We start from the raw sequence: 15,862 nt of genomic DNA on the forward strand, positions 1-15,862 counted from the left end.
GCGTTTTTTGTTGCATCAGCAATAGGAAATATGTTTGCAAACCAAGATGTGTTATCTTCTCCTAGGTAATTGTTTACTTCTTCTTAATCAGAAAGTGGTGAAATTCACCATCATGTTCCTGTATAGATGTAGCTAACTTTTTCAATCCTTCTTTATGAGCCGATTTATAAGGAGTTCCCAACGTCTTATAAAATGAAGAGAGCCTAGACAGAAACTTTAATGTTTTGTGGCTCTTCTTTGTTTCCATGCTTGGTCTTGCTTCAGCGTCATGTTGTTTTGGAAAACATTGATATCTAGATGCCTTCACCTCTTTCCTATTTATCTTCAAGACAAGTTTCAGTTGTTCTTTTTCCAGAGCTTTTAATATGGCATTTTCCACTTCTTCTTTCTTACAAATTTGTTGCACTCTCTCTATTTTTGAATCTTCATCTATTATAATAAGTTTGTTATGATATTTTTGTAACTAGTTGAATTTGGTGTGGAAGGGGTGAGTTTTCTTATATGAGTCTAAGAAAACCTAGAATAGAATTCGTACTTCCTGTGAGGTATTAAAACATGGTTTTGCGATATTTCTGCACAAAGACTTTTGTCAATAAAGAATAACATTTTTAGTGGAAGTCATGAAATCAATATAATTTTCCAAAAATAAATTATAGTACATTTAAAATTTCCATGTCAATGTCAAGTACTCTACTTTAAAAAACAAAAATTAAAGTCTTACGAAGTAAGTAATAAGATTAAGATATGCAAAATATTTAAAACAATGTTTAAACTTTAACCATATGAAGGTGCAGTGTCAGTCTCGTCCTCTCATCATTATCTTCATAAACTGCCACCCCAAACTGGACGCAACCAATCTTGTATACGAACGAGCGATTCAATTGTTTCAGGTGAAGGAGAGCTTCTATTCTTATTTACCACCTTACTACCGGTGCTAAATGCAGACTCTGATGTCACTGTTATTATAAGAATTGATAAAATATCTCGAGCCATCAACGATAGTGCAAGGTATTTTCCTTCACGAGATCTAGTCTTCCACCAATCTAAAATGCTAAACTCTTGGCTGGAGACCTCTATAACTGGCTCCTTGAAATATATATCTAATTCTGACTCATTTGTTTGCTGACTCGTTCTATCTTGTTCTAAGGCTGAAAAGTACTCATCGAGAAAATCGTCATCGCCTATAGATGAACTGGAACCACGTTCATGCATAAGTTGTATCCTGATTTCTGGTAGAATTACCCACATAAGAAGAGTACAATTCTTCAATTGCCATATGTACATTAGATGTTTCAACTGCTGCCTTGTCAAACAGATAAATCTTCTTATAAATGTAACTAACCAGTTCCATTTTATAACGAAGATCAAGTACAATAGCTAAAGCCATCAATTGGTGACATTCGCTTCAATACTTTTCAAATTTCACTTGCATGCTTAGTGTCATATTCTGAATATAATCTGAACCTGTTATGACACTTTTCTGAATAGCATCCTTAATCTTTTAAAGCTTTGGAAGAAACGGAGTTGCCATTGGATATTTATTTTTAGAAAATAACTTCGTGTAGTCATAGTAAACTCGAAGAAAACTACGAATATCTTCAGCTCTTCTCCAATCATCTTCACTAGGTAACCAAGCATATGCTTTTTTACAAACTGCAAATTATAAGAGTACAATTTTCAACTTAACTGTCATATCCAACATTTCATATGTTGAATTCTAATGGGTGCACACATCTAACTTCAATGTTTTTTTAGTTCCAACATTTAAACGTAAGTATGTCATTCCACAAGTCTTAATGGTGGCCTCCGTATATACTTCATGCTATCTTATGTTCTCAATCGTGGTCAATTATTTTTAGCCACTCTTACATAATTAGATTCAGAACAATATTTCACTTGGAAAATGTTTCCCCCAAAATAAAGATTCCTCATCGTCTTGAATTGGCTCTGTAAAAAAATAAAAAAAATAAAAAAATCACATTATCATTTGTAGATGCATTGTCTAGCATGATTGAAGATATCCTACTTTCGATGTCCCACTCCTAAAGACAATTGTATATGCAGTCTAAAGTAACCAAACCGGTATGAGGGGAAGGAAGGCAACAAAAGTTTAAAATTGTCTTACGTAGATTCCAATTTGCATCCACATAGTGTACAGTTAGCGACATGCACCCCTTCCTTTCGTACGATGTCGTCCACAAGTCTGAAGTAAGACTTATACGTGAGACTGATGACATAATGGCTTTCATCTTTATCTTCTCATTCATATACATCTTCACGCATTCTCTTTAGACCATGACCCGCAAACACTTCTCAAATTTTAGATTCAAGTATTTGCTATATTCGTTAAAAACTTTGCTCTCTATAAATCTAAATGGTTTCTCTTTAACAATAACTATTCTTGCAAATTACTCTTTCAGTTTGTCTTTTTCAAATTTATGAGTGATGAGATTAGCTTGCATGTCGGAGTCGTTTCCTCCAAATGAGGCAAATGAAAGCAATTGTTGGCCTGAACGTGGGATTTTTGGATTTTTTGCACAATTAATAATATGTCTACGATAATGTAAAGTTGATTCCCCAGAATGCTTTGCGAATGTTGACTTCAATGTTTACATCTAACATTCATAATACGGTTCGAACATTCTTTTATTTCAACCTCTTCAAAATCATCCCAAACTGCTTTTTTTTTTCCTTTATTCAATGTACCTGAATTTAAGTTTCTCTCATCTTGTTTAACATCAACAATTAGAGGGGATGTGCCAGATGCACTAGCACTAGGAGTATTAAGGACATCCTCACTAGCCACATTTAAATATGAAAATAAGAAAATACGTATAAAACATATGAAGTTGGAAGGTGTGATTGTAATATGTGATTTATAACATTAAGGTACATGATATATTACCGAACTGTCCAACTTGGACAATTTAAGAATTCATATATATATAATTAATTAATAATTGATTTGAATACAATTTATTGTATATAAATTCTTAAATGGGTAGGTAGATTATTAAATTCATCTATTAAGTGTGTCAAGTGTCAAGGAAAGTCGCTCTAAAACTAATTAATTTGTGTTTAATTGAAGTATGCAACTATAAATCATATATTTAATATATGATTTATAGTTGAATATTTGAATTAAACATATATCAAATTGAAGTAATCAAATACAAGTATACACAAGTTTAGAATTCCTCAAGCAATCTCAAATTCAATAACTTGAAGTCAAGAATCATATATTATACAAGTCCGCATAAGTTTACTATCCATCTATTGAAATTCAACTATTGAAGTAATCAAGAATAAATTAAGAAGCAACCCAACCCCACCTTGAACCAACCCGACGCAACCCAACCCACACCCTAACCCTAACCCAACTCGACGCAACCCAACGCAACCCAACCCTAACCCAACTCGATGTTGACTCAACCCCGACGCAACCCAACCCGACACAACCCTGACCCAACTCAATTGCATCATGAAAGGAAAAAAAAAAACCAGATATATTATTACCCAGCTTGAAGGAGAGTAGAGAGAGAGAGAGAGAGAGAGAGAGAGAGAGAGAGAGAGAGGTGGGGTCGCAGTTGTTAGCCTGCTCAGACCGCTCGGCTCGTTGGGTGGCGGGGTCTGTAGGATTGTTGCTCACTTGCACTCAGCTCAAGTAGGGTCAGAGGGGAAAGTGAAAGGGTTTAGGGTTTTTACTTTTAAGTTTTATTCTTTTATTATTATTATTATATAATATTTCGAGCGAGTCGGGTTCGAGCTCTATTTCGAGATGAGTTGATTCCAGCTTGACCAAGCTCAAACTCGACTCAATTTTATTTGAGCTACAGTTATTGGCACTCGGCCTGATCCTAATCTTTTTTGTGAGTCGAGTCGGAACGAGCTCAAATGAGTCGATTCAGGAAGACTCGTTTTCAGCTCTAGCCACGAGGTTTACGCGGTTGGTGTGCATCCCCCCACTCAAGTTTCGGATCTGCCTGATTTTTTGGGCTCGCATCCTACCAAAAGCTGGCGCCTCTGGAGGGAATGGATGTCAGATTTGGTGGGCCCCACAGATTTTTGTTGCATGGATTCCCCAAATAGTCACCCATGCGAGAGCCATCAATCCACGGTCTCTGATATAGTTGTGTGATCATTGATACGCAGGCACTCCGCTCACATCCTAACATGACTGGAGGGAATGGATGTCGCACAGATGTGGAAGGCCGCACAGCATTTTGTTGCATGGACCCCCCAGATAGCTCCTAGGCTAGGAGCCATCAATCCACGGCCTCTGATACTCTGGTTGAGTGTGATAGTTGATACTCGGGCACTCCAGTGGTTTTAAAAGTGACAAACATAAAACTCAAGACGTCCATATTGTGGGACCCAATGTAGAAATGTAGCAGCACAAAAAAAAAAAAAAAAAGGGCTGGTAAAATCAATCTACACTTGGATCTATGCACCCTTGTTTGCTGATAAGACCATTGGCCATTTTTCATCCTACTCAGTCCATTAAATTTCCATAAATCTGATAAACCAAGTAATTAAGTATAAATTTTCTACTTAAAATCTGTCTAATCCAGGCTCACAATTTGAGTTACTTACATCCAACATTTAAACTCCTTTAGTGCCTGTTTATCAACAATCTACTCAGCCAGACTATCCACACCAGTTTTGGACGTGTTTGGACCAGACCACCCACAAAAATAGCCCAGCCTGGTCACCTTTTTAAAACAGTGGTTCCAGTGGGGCTTGCTTTAGGTGTCCTGTTTGGCCCATCCAGACTCCAGTGAAATGTTTAATAACCATCTGCCATCTAAATATGTATACATACATGACATATCAGACATCATAACATTGATTTGGAACCAACGCACACCCACCCCCCCTCCCCTTTTTTTTTTTCTTTTCAAATCCCTATAGGCAAGCCATGGTGCAAAAGTCACACTGATAGAATGATAGTAACCATCTGATCAATAGCATGAGAAATGGACTGTACTTGGCAAAGGGAAAAAAATAAAATAAAATCTAATCTAATTGTCATGTGGAAACATCAGATTCAATGTGCTCCACCCACCTCGTGTCATGTCTGATTCTAAAGAACTTTGGGCTGATGATGCCTAACCATCCCATTAGTGGCCCCTGCAAAACAGATGCTTGTAACCAAAACAAGCAATGCTCAGAGAATTAAGATCATCCTTTCAACAAGATTTTTGCACCAATGGGCAGCCTAGGTCAAAATTAGAAAATCTCACCTGTCAATACACAGATACTACCCATAATCCCAGGTCTAATAAATTGGAACTGCTCTACTTTAGCCAGTTGCAGACTTTTATGTATCCCGAATGGACATGAAGGGTGACTCCCTCAAACAGCATTAGGCTAAAAGTGCATAAAAGGCAACTGCCCATTCTCATTCCACATGCAAGATGCATTCTTTCGCAATGCCTGATAATGCATCTCTCTGGTAGCCATTCCAACATTCGTTTTACTAATGTTACCATTCACCCCAAATGCGTTGACAGATGGATTAAGCTTATATGGGCATTCCCATGTGGGAGAGCCAAATCCAACCGAAGCGTGATGATAATTTTCGGATAATCTACTCATCCATGTACGGCAGTGATGGCTTCATGGTCCAATCCTGTTCATGTGCTGTTGGCATGAAATGGTTCATCTCCTTCAACAGCAAGCCTACCTAATGGAAAACAAAAGAGAGAGAGAGAGAGAGAGGACATATGATACATACGATGTGTATAATACTTTGATACACAGGTACTTAAAAATTATACTTGTGGCCAGTGTTTTAAATATCGACGATATCAGCCAATATATCCCACGATATATCTTATATCCCACCTGTGTGATACGAAATGCACAAGTAGTGTGACATATCCCACATGTTCAATCCAGTGAGCATTTTTTTATTTTCGATCTCCCTTTTTTTTTCTTCTGTAATTCATGTTAAATTAGTGTCAAATTGTTACAAATCCAATAATGGATTGGGAGCTTTAATTTCGAGATTTGGAGGAGACGGGCTGAGTTGCGGATATTTGAAAAAAAATAAAAAATTTCCAATTTCTTGCAAATCTTTTGCTGTTTGTGTCCAAACATAAAATTAAACATGTATGTAACCTGATCTAGTGATTTTTCTTTTGTTTTTTGAATATATTGTTTGTGTTCCCACACATCTTCTTACATTTATAAATTATATGAATAGACTTTGAATACACTTGCATAAATTCAGTTAGACAACGCATAGATCAGGACCTCATACAAAGAAAACATATTATTATGCATTTGTTTTTTGTAATGTTTTGATTTATACGTATATATTGATGTCTTTTTTTAACAATCACTAAAGTTTCATTGAAAAATTCGACCAATTTCCTGATGTTTCCCCATGTTTCTAACAACAATGATACATTATGCAATACAACCGATATGTCCCATGTGATAACCAATACGTATCCGTATCCCAAGGGCGTGATACGTAACGCAATATCGATATTTCGAACACTGCACAATGTTTTAAATATTGACGATATTGGCCAATATATCCCACGGTATATCTTGTATCCCACCTATGCGATACAAAATGCATAGTTAGTGCCAATATATCCCACATGTTTGATCCGGTGAGCGTTTTCAATTTCTGATCCATTTTTTATTGAAATTATGTTAAATCAATGTCAAATGGTTACAAATCCATTGGTTCTTTATGTTTTGCATGGAAAAAAATTAGGGAGTTGGAGCTTTGATTTCGAAATTTGAGTGTAGGTGGTCTGATTTGGGGAAAATTTGAAATTTCCCCAATTTCTCCCAAGTTACTTGCAATGTTGCATGTGAAACATGAAATCAAGCATGTATGAGAGCTGATCTACAATTTTCGAAAAATAAAAATCATTTTTAATTAAAAAACAATAAAAAGTTATTAAAATATTATTATTTTTTTCGAAATTTCCCTTCAAGCAGTTGTCTATTGAGACCAATTTCGAAGTATTTAAGAATGTTTGATGAAATGATCATCACATACACTCTAAATGGTATGCATTCAATTTAAATATAGTTGCATTAGTTCAGTCAGACATCACATAGCTTAAGAACCTGTACAAAGGAAACCTATTAGGTGCACTTCTTTCTTGAGATGTTATCATTTAAAAGTGTGTATTAAGGCCTTTTCAAACAATCCCTGAAGTTCCATTGAAAAAATCAACAATTTTCCTAATGTTTCCCAAAAAGTGCGATAAATTACTCGATACAAATGATATATCCCATGCAATAACCGACACATATTTGTATCCTAAGGATGCGATACATAACGCGATACCGATATTTTGAACACTGTTGTTAGACACTTGGATTTAAAATTGCGATTAGGCACGGAACTCGATTGCAGTTTCAAATATACAATGATTGGACCCTGAGTTCATGTAGTGGCATTTGGGTTTTCAATTTGTACAAGTGGGATACCATGGTCCAATAATCCAAACTGTTGATATGATGGCCTCATCATGGCACACCAGTGGCTTAGAATATTTGGCCCTTGGCTGAATGTGAACATTTGCTGTATTTTCTATTATCTACATGTTGACTAACCATTGATGGGCTGGTGCAGGCTATAGTGGGGTTAATAATATCAACTGTTTGGATCATGGAATCGTAGGACCTTGGGCAAACCTTGAACAATACCATACAACCTTTCGGCCCGAGTTGGTCCTTACTCATGCCTCGGTGGTAGACTCACAAGAGTTTCAACACAAGGTCATGGGTTCGGTGGTGAAATCCCACTGTGGTGTGAGTGTGTGGTGTGTGGTGTGTGAGTGCGTGTTAAAAAAATAAATAAATTGGCCCAAGCATTGTATATTCCTGTTGAACAGGATGGCAGTTATTGGTCGATACCCTTAGCATCAGTGTTTTAAAACCCCTGCCAATACGGGCAGTCAGACTGGTTTGGAATTGGATTGAAAGCAGTCACCACTCTGCTAATTGCAGAGTAACTCCTCATTCTTTCTATTTTTTATGCTTTTAGATTAAGCAGATTTCCTGGCCCAAAGAGGACCAAAGTGGGTTTGATCAATGGGCCAGAGTCCCACAATAATTAATGGGTTGAGGTTTGGTCCAAGTAATAAAATATTGCTTAGTAGTGTGTGCATGTGTGGGTGCGTGCATGTGGGTGTGAGGGCAGGTGCAGGAGCACGTGTGCATGCATATGTATAGGGGTGCGTGGGCATGTGTGCATTGTGGGTGGATGTGTGGGTGTATGTATGTGTGTGTGCATACATGTGTGGGCGCGCGCGTGGGTGTGTATGCATGCATGCACATGTTGGTGGGTGTGTGCGTGCGCGCACGCGCGCGGGTGTATGCATGCACACGTGGGTGTGTGCGTGCATGTGCATGTAATGCAGGTTGACCCCTCAAAAGTGGGATTTTTTACGGGAGGCATTGATAAGATGCTCAACTGAAACAAAACAATGTTCTTTATTTCCACCTTTTAAAGCCTAGCAACAGTACTGGTGAAGCCCACATTTCAACAACCTAAGCCATTGATCTGGCAAGCCCCATCCAGCATGGTCCATGACCAGATATCTCCCCTTTCAGATGATCCTCGAATTCATCCGATGGAAATTGACTATTTCAACCAGCAGTTTACATTTAATGGTGATCCATTCAGATGGTTAGGCTCATCCAATGTGGGAGATTTTCAGTGCATTTTCCATTCAACTCCATAGGAAAAAACAGTTCAGTTCATTAGGTTGAACAAGTGCTCAATTGAATAGCGACTTCTTGTAAGATGATACCCCACGCATACCACTGCATCATTAGTGGTCATGAGATCCAATTACAGATGCAGCACAGGCATACCGCATGCCACTGTGTTATAAGTGTTCATGACATCCAAGTTGTCCATTGAGTCGGCCCCACAATGAATCTGCCCTTAACCCATAGCAAATCAGGCCCATTGCACTAAATCATGGGCTGTAACCCATAACAAATCAGGCTCATTGCACTAAATCATGGGCTGGTCATGAACATCAAGTTAGTTCTCCCGTTATCCTTTTCTAAGCATGCCTATTTTTATTTTAAATGGGGCAAACCCAAAGAGTCCACCAGCCCGATTTTTGGGCTAGAGTACATTTGCCATGGGGCCCATTTGATGAATGGTCTGGATCTAATGAATGCATGTGCCACATCAGCACATGGTGGGGATTACTGAGTCTTTCAAGGCAACTGAGAGAACCTACCAAAAGAACCATCTCTTGCTGTTAGAACTTCCTTGTTCTTCTTCCTTTTTCCTCTTCGCAATACCGTGGTTCAAGGATTCTAATCTCTTCCTGTATAGAACCCAAGACAGAAAATAGATATTAGCAACAGATAATCAACCATACAAAAAGGGAGGATTCAATTTTGTGCATTGAGAAAATGGCATCACTTCAACGGTAGGCAAACACTAAGCAATTTAACTCGTAAATCATTTTTTCTGTCATGGAGATGAACGATCATCGTCATCTAAGCCTTATCCCAATTAATTGGGGTTGGCTACATGAATCTTGTTCCGCTGTTCCACTCTATCAAGGTCCATCCCTTTAGTTAGACCATAGGTCATCAAGTTTTTTCCAACTACCTCCATCCACATCCTTTCTGGACCTTCCTCTTGCCCTTTTTACACCCTTCAACTTTTACCAATTCATATTTACAACCGGCGCGGTTCTTGGTCTCGGTTGCACATGACCAAACCATCTCTGTCTACTTTCCTACTTTTCCTCATCTTGTTATCTGTTGGTGCTCCTCAGTTACCTCGAATGCATTCATTTCTAATTTTATCCTTCCTCGTCTTGCCTTATTTAAGATGAAATGCTACAGATAAATAGACCCTTGGGAAGCATTCTTCGAAGGGTTTTGCTTGTAGTCTTAAATGGACCGGCCCCCACCCTTTGAATAGATCAACCACAGGCCTCAGTTGGACCACAAAAAATCTTGTAGGGGTTAAGAAATGCAATATATCACAATCCATCTCAGGGAATAAAAAGGAGATCAACTCTCTTCCTCTTTCCAAGAAAGCATATATCTGAGAGTACCAAATGCCTTTTCTGGAGATTATTGAGATATTCATATTAACTATGGTTGTCCAATAAAAAGCTTTTGACTCCAGGAGGCACAGAAGACCCCGACATTGTGGTACACCTAAAGTGCGGTGGTTTTGGGCATAAACCTCAAAGAACACTCTACAAGCAAGGGGGTGCAAATCCATTTGTCAGGCATAAACCCATGAAGAACACTTTAGAAGATAAGGTGCCATTAAATGAGGGGGGCCCAAATACATTTGTCAACGTCATTCACAAAAAGAAATACTCCATCAAGCAAGCCCAAAGCTCTTCTACCATTGATATTTCACAATCCCACATGTATTAACTATGGTCCTCCAATAAAAAGCTTTGACTCTATGAAGCACAAAAGATCCCCACACTGTGGTACACCTGAAGTGCGGTGGTTTAGGGCATAAAGCCAAAAACCCTTGAAGAACTCTTCTAGAAGAGAATGCCCATTCGGGAAGGGGGCACAAATCCATTTTTCAGGCATAAACCCATGAAGAACTCTTTGGAAGATACATTTGTAAACGTCATTTAAGCAAGCCCAAAGCTCTTCTACCATTGGAATTTCGCAATCCCACATGTTTCTTCTAAAGACCAACCTCCAACTGATCTTCCCACCTTGGATCTCCACAAATTTAAGACATAATGAATACAACCTTGGGAAATTTTGTGATACAGCTTGTCCCCAATTCAAGTGTCCCCCCAAAACTAGATTCTTTCACTAAAAAAACCTACCCCTCTTGAAAAACCTTTTCCCGACCTTTCAAAACATCTCCAAATTTAGATATACCTGATGGGGACATCTCGCGCACATGCATGCCCCTCCTACGCATGTACGCAAGGAGGAGGAGGGCCCCACCATCGAACTGGATTAATGATGACGTCCAGGGAGGGCCTCCTAGTTAGAAGACTATGTTTTGGTTCCTTGGAGTGGACCCGATCATCATATGGATCCCACCATTGGATCTCATGATTGTGACCCACTACTATAAATGATCTAATACTTTGAGTTTTGCTTATTATTGTTATTAGGAATATCATGGACGATTTAGATTACTTTAATTAGTTGTTATTTTTGTTACTTCATCTCTAAGTAATAGTGTGCGCACATGGTGCGACTTTTGGGGTATAGGGTTTTCTTATAAATAGGCAACCCCTTGTAGGTTTTTTCTCATTGAAGATGATTAATAAAATTCTGCGTTTTCTTGCTTTTCTAATTCTTTGAGTTGTGAAAATCTAATTGGGTGTGAATCCCTTCCTTCTTCAAAGGGTTAACTACCATAGTGCGAAGCCACACCATCCCGATTCGCCCCCATCTCCTACCATCTATATTCACCATCTCTCACAGCCATCCACTCTTCAAATCCACATTTATTTTGCAGCCAATCCTTCTCTACAACAGATTTCCAGAATCAGGCCCTGCAGGAGGGCCGAAACTTCGATAGAGCACCGTGCTCAAAGTAGTCATCCAATTACCCTGAAACTTGGTGTGTGGGTGGCTCATCCCTGGCCGACCAACCCCTAGTTGGCCCTTTTTGGGTCCATGGGCCCCACACGTGCGGGCTGCAATCCATGCACGTGCGTCAGGCCAGCCTACTATCCACACGTGTGGACTGATTACAGGTTCTCTATCTCCTCTCTTTCACTCCTCTATCACCATATTTCCTTAAACCTAACCCTATATTATCCTAAATCCCAAGTCCTATTCCCCTTTTACAACCCCAGGGCTCTGAATTGAAACATGTGAATCCCTTGGATTGGGGAAATAATTTTTTGCATGTGTAAATGAATCTACTCTCCTTTGATCATTGTTTGGTCTATAATTTTAATTGATCCAACCCTAGCATGTGTAGGCTTGGACCCTTGTAGATCCCCCTTGTTGAATGCTTGACTTTATGTGGGATGTGAAATTTTTGTAATTGTTTCTAAATTAGTATGATCTAAAGTCTAAAATCTTGCATATCATATTTAATTTCCATGTCCTACATCAATACCTTTCCAAATGTGAGTAACCCCATCCTCTGTTTGCTCGACGCGAATTCCAACCTCCCTCCGTAATGCACCTTGATCACAACTAAACCGCTGCCCATCACTCAGACAGAAGGGCCTTTTCTTTTATTCTAGTTCTTCCTATAGATAATCCACATGCATATCTAGGTTTCTGCAAATCATCCCAATTAATGAGAGTAAATTTAAAGGAATTCTCATGATCACTTGGCAAATGTTCTATGACCGTCTGCCCACCTAATATCAAATCTACTTCTTGGGCTTAGGACAAGTTGATCCATCATTTATAGGCGACGTTTCCTAATTATATCCTGGATATTTAAGACAAACCCCCTCGAAAACTTATTTAAGAAGCTAAAGAATCTTGAGCACGGTGTGCTGTAAAGACCATTACAGGGCTGTAAAGGTAATGGTGGCACTCGTTGCACGTTACAAGGTCGTAAAAGCTGTATCGGCCATTATGGAAAAAAAATTACCTGTAAACGCCGTTACAGCTCTTGCAATGGCTCATTACGCCTCCCATAAAAGCCGCAACAGTTCATTACGGGTTTTTTAGATTATTATTTTTTCAATAGAGAGAGAGAGAGAGAGAGAGAGAGAGAGAGAGAGAGAGACCGTAATAGCAGTTACGGCCCCCATAACAGCCGTTACACCTTGTATTGTAAATGGAACGGTGGTGGCCGTTACAGCCACCGTTACCGTTACGGAATACCTTGATCTTGAGAACTCCTAACTTTTAATTTTGTGGCATGCAAATGGGCAATTAACAAGAGAACAACAACAAAGGTTACTAGAATATTCCAGCACAAAGATTTAAGGAACATGGTCCAACAAAGTGAGGCCCAACAGTCCAATGGTTTTGAACACTAAAACAATGGTGCAATTTGTAGAAAATAAAAACCCGAGTACATTGTGCCCATCCTTGGGTCCAAGATCATATAATTCCTCATACCCAAATCCAAGTACAACCAAATCAACTCGATTGAGTTTTAGGTTGATCAACGAGTATAAGTTGTGTTCTAACTTCATGAGGGTGTGTCCATGCAAGTTATGTATGGGAAGTGTGGGTGTGTTTGCAGAATATTTGCAAAATCTGATTTTCGAGCAAGATTAGAGTCCCCATGTTCCAACCTATAAGAGAAGAATTAGTAACTACAACAAGAATTATTTTCCACGAAGAGCTCAGCAATATGAATTAATTCAACCAAAACTCCAAGAAGTAGCCTTAAATGAAACCTTTTATAAAGGTAAAGATAAAAGAAATATAGTAGAAAACATGAAAACAATTTATGGTTACTTCATCTAAACAAAGTCAGGATAACGACGGAGGGATCTTACAGGGTGAAGAATACGACACTGTAAACAGATATAAGGACGCCAACAAATGAATGAATGCAATATGTGGCTATCATTAAGGGCGTGTTTGGATGTCGGGCCCACGTTGTACAACATTGTATATTTGAATAAAATATACATCTCACTGCATCTCTATCCAAACATCAACACGTGGTACGCTGGCAGGCCGAGTACGTCGCCGAACTATTTTTCAAAATCCACGCGTTTCATATGTCAGTGTACAATGCAGGCGGCAGTGCAGTGCTTTCATTGCATTGCACTGCCATTGCAGAGAGAAGTTATAAAATAAAAAAATAAAAAATAAAAAAAACTCCTTTTCAGCGGCGTGTTTCAGTGGACCATTTCACAGCTCTACACTGCGTGGTTTTCTCCTGCTTCTCTTACCCTCGGATGTGGCAGATTGTCTTGCAGTAATCCTATCTACGGACCTCCACCATCATATGTGGAGGATGATTCACATAGCTTGTGTCGGAAATCCCTGAAGCTTCCGTTCCTTTGTCTTCCTTCTGTCCACAAATTCTTGTGAGTGATTTGACGAATACAGGTATTGCCTTGTTGTTCCTTTACAGATGGTCTAATATACAAACTACTTGCTCGAAGAAGATTGTGGGTATTCACGTTTGCAAGTGTAGGATGTTATCCAGAGAATGTATTTCTCCATCTCTACGTATACTCCCCAAACCCAGAGATGTTTTGGATATGCATGAGATTGTGGAGTACACACCACATTTCCAAATCACATTACGACGATGGCAAGCGTGTGCAGGATATCGTCAATAAGATTTTCACATCCAAACTGTTGATTATGTTATACAGGCCCAGGTGAAGAGAAAGAAGTGGCTAATTAATGATGATCCGTAACCGTTATGGCCAGGAATCGTAACTGAAATCATCGACCCTCGATGAGCCACACTTCTTGTAATGTGGTCAATCATGTTCTTTGGATATACCTCTGATCGTGCTGATAGAGTAGATTAAGCCATAAAAATAGTTGTATGGCATGGATGTAGTTAGAACATCATGGTGGGGCCCACATAGTGTGTGGACAGTAATTAGTCCATTGATGGCCCGGATGTCCTTCAACAAGTTCCAATTCAAGGGTGGGTAGACATTAATTCCATACTTCATCACTTCAGATAGTGCAACACGAAGAAGACTCCACTCCCAAACATTGATTTTCAAAATCCACAATGTTTACGTATACAATTGTACTCTAACCCAAACATTGTGAGTGGTTTTCAAAATGCAGACCCCATCGCACTACAATATCACGAATACCCTGATGGGACAGTTTTACTTCCCAGTACAATACTATACGTGAATCCAAACACGCCCAAAGCAATCTTGTACACCCATTTGGCATTACAACTCCAAAAAGCACATCAAATTATCAAATTTGTAGAACATGAACAAAAGAACAATAAAATGAGAGCAAAAGTACATCACTTAACTAAATTTGACATTACAATGAAGCAGATTATGATTGGGTTTTGTTTTTTTTTTTTTTCTTTCTTTTCTTTTGAAATAAATTATGATTCCATATGAAGATAGGGTGTAGAATGGAATAACATGAATGATGGAGACAACATTGAAATGAATCAATGGATATGAGTCCACTACAATAATAGATGAAATCCCGGAATTTCCCATGAACTCGAGACCATGGGAAATTCTGGGATTTCATATAAAAGACATGAATGGACTCAGGACCATCATGTCATGGGCCAAATGCTTCCCCAACCTTAAACTGTTGGGGTACTTGACTTGCCAACCATTTGTGTGTGTGTGTGTGTGTGTGTGTGTGTGTGAGAGAGAGAGAGAGAGAGAGAGAGAGAGAGAGAGAGAGAGTTGTATTGCTAGAGAACTCCAAAGGTGTCTCCCAAATGAGGAGCCTTGCTTATATAGGCCTATGACCCCTTTAGCAACTTCAAATCAATGTCTAGGATGAAGCCAAGTGGCACTCATCTAACAGTCAAGAATTCTCTAGAATTACACTGGATACTTCCAAACAAGTCTAAATACAACAATCCACTAGAGAACTCTAGAACCTTCTAGAGATCTCTATACTACTCATTTTTACTGTTCTCTAGATTTCTCTACACACAATTTACAACTATCTTATATACAGGCTAAAGATGGCTAAGTTCATAAATGGACCTCTACGTCCATTATGATTCTCCCCCACCTGTTGTACCAATGACCTCATTCTGCCCTTCTCAATGACCTTTTGTGTCAGTTCCTTGAACTACCACATCATGGCATCTGATCTTTATGAGCCAATACCATAGAACCCTTTGTTGTGAAATCACACATGTTCACTGTTATGGCCAAGCATGCTCTCCTTATCCTCTACTGGAGTTGCCATCTCATTCTCCTTGTCATCCTCGATTAGCTGCAAAGTTGAGATCTTCCCAACC

The 15,862-nt window shown here is 38.9% G+C and overlaps 1 protein-coding gene across 3 annotated transcripts in view; it reads right to left on the bottom strand.

Moving 5' to 3' along the window:
• Window positions 1-5,261: 5,261 nt before the first annotated feature.
• LOC131234479 (uncharacterized) overlaps window positions 5,262-15,862 on the bottom strand; it is a 34,629-nt gene continuing 24,028 nt past the window's right edge. For 2 of the 3 annotated variants that reach the window (XM_058231391.1, XM_058231390.1), the window contains exons 7-8: window positions 9,234-9,323; window positions 5,262-5,682 (exon numbers count right to left, since the gene is read on the bottom strand). In XM_058231391.1, coding sequence (XP_058087374.1) covers window positions 5,637-5,682; window positions 9,234-9,323 — 136 coding nt within the window. In that variant the 3' untranslated portion in view covers window positions 5,262-5,636. Of the gene's footprint in view, window positions 5,683-9,229; window positions 9,324-15,862 lie in introns of all 3 variants that reach the window. The other variant, XM_058231392.1, reaches the window with a different exon arrangement.

The sequence above is a fragment of the Magnolia sinica genome, chromosome 19 (genome assembly GCF_029962835.1).
Source record: "Magnolia sinica isolate HGM2019 chromosome 19, MsV1, whole genome shotgun sequence".
Classification (NCBI taxonomy): Eukaryota; Viridiplantae; Streptophyta; class Magnoliopsida; order Magnoliales; family Magnoliaceae; genus Magnolia; species Magnolia sinica.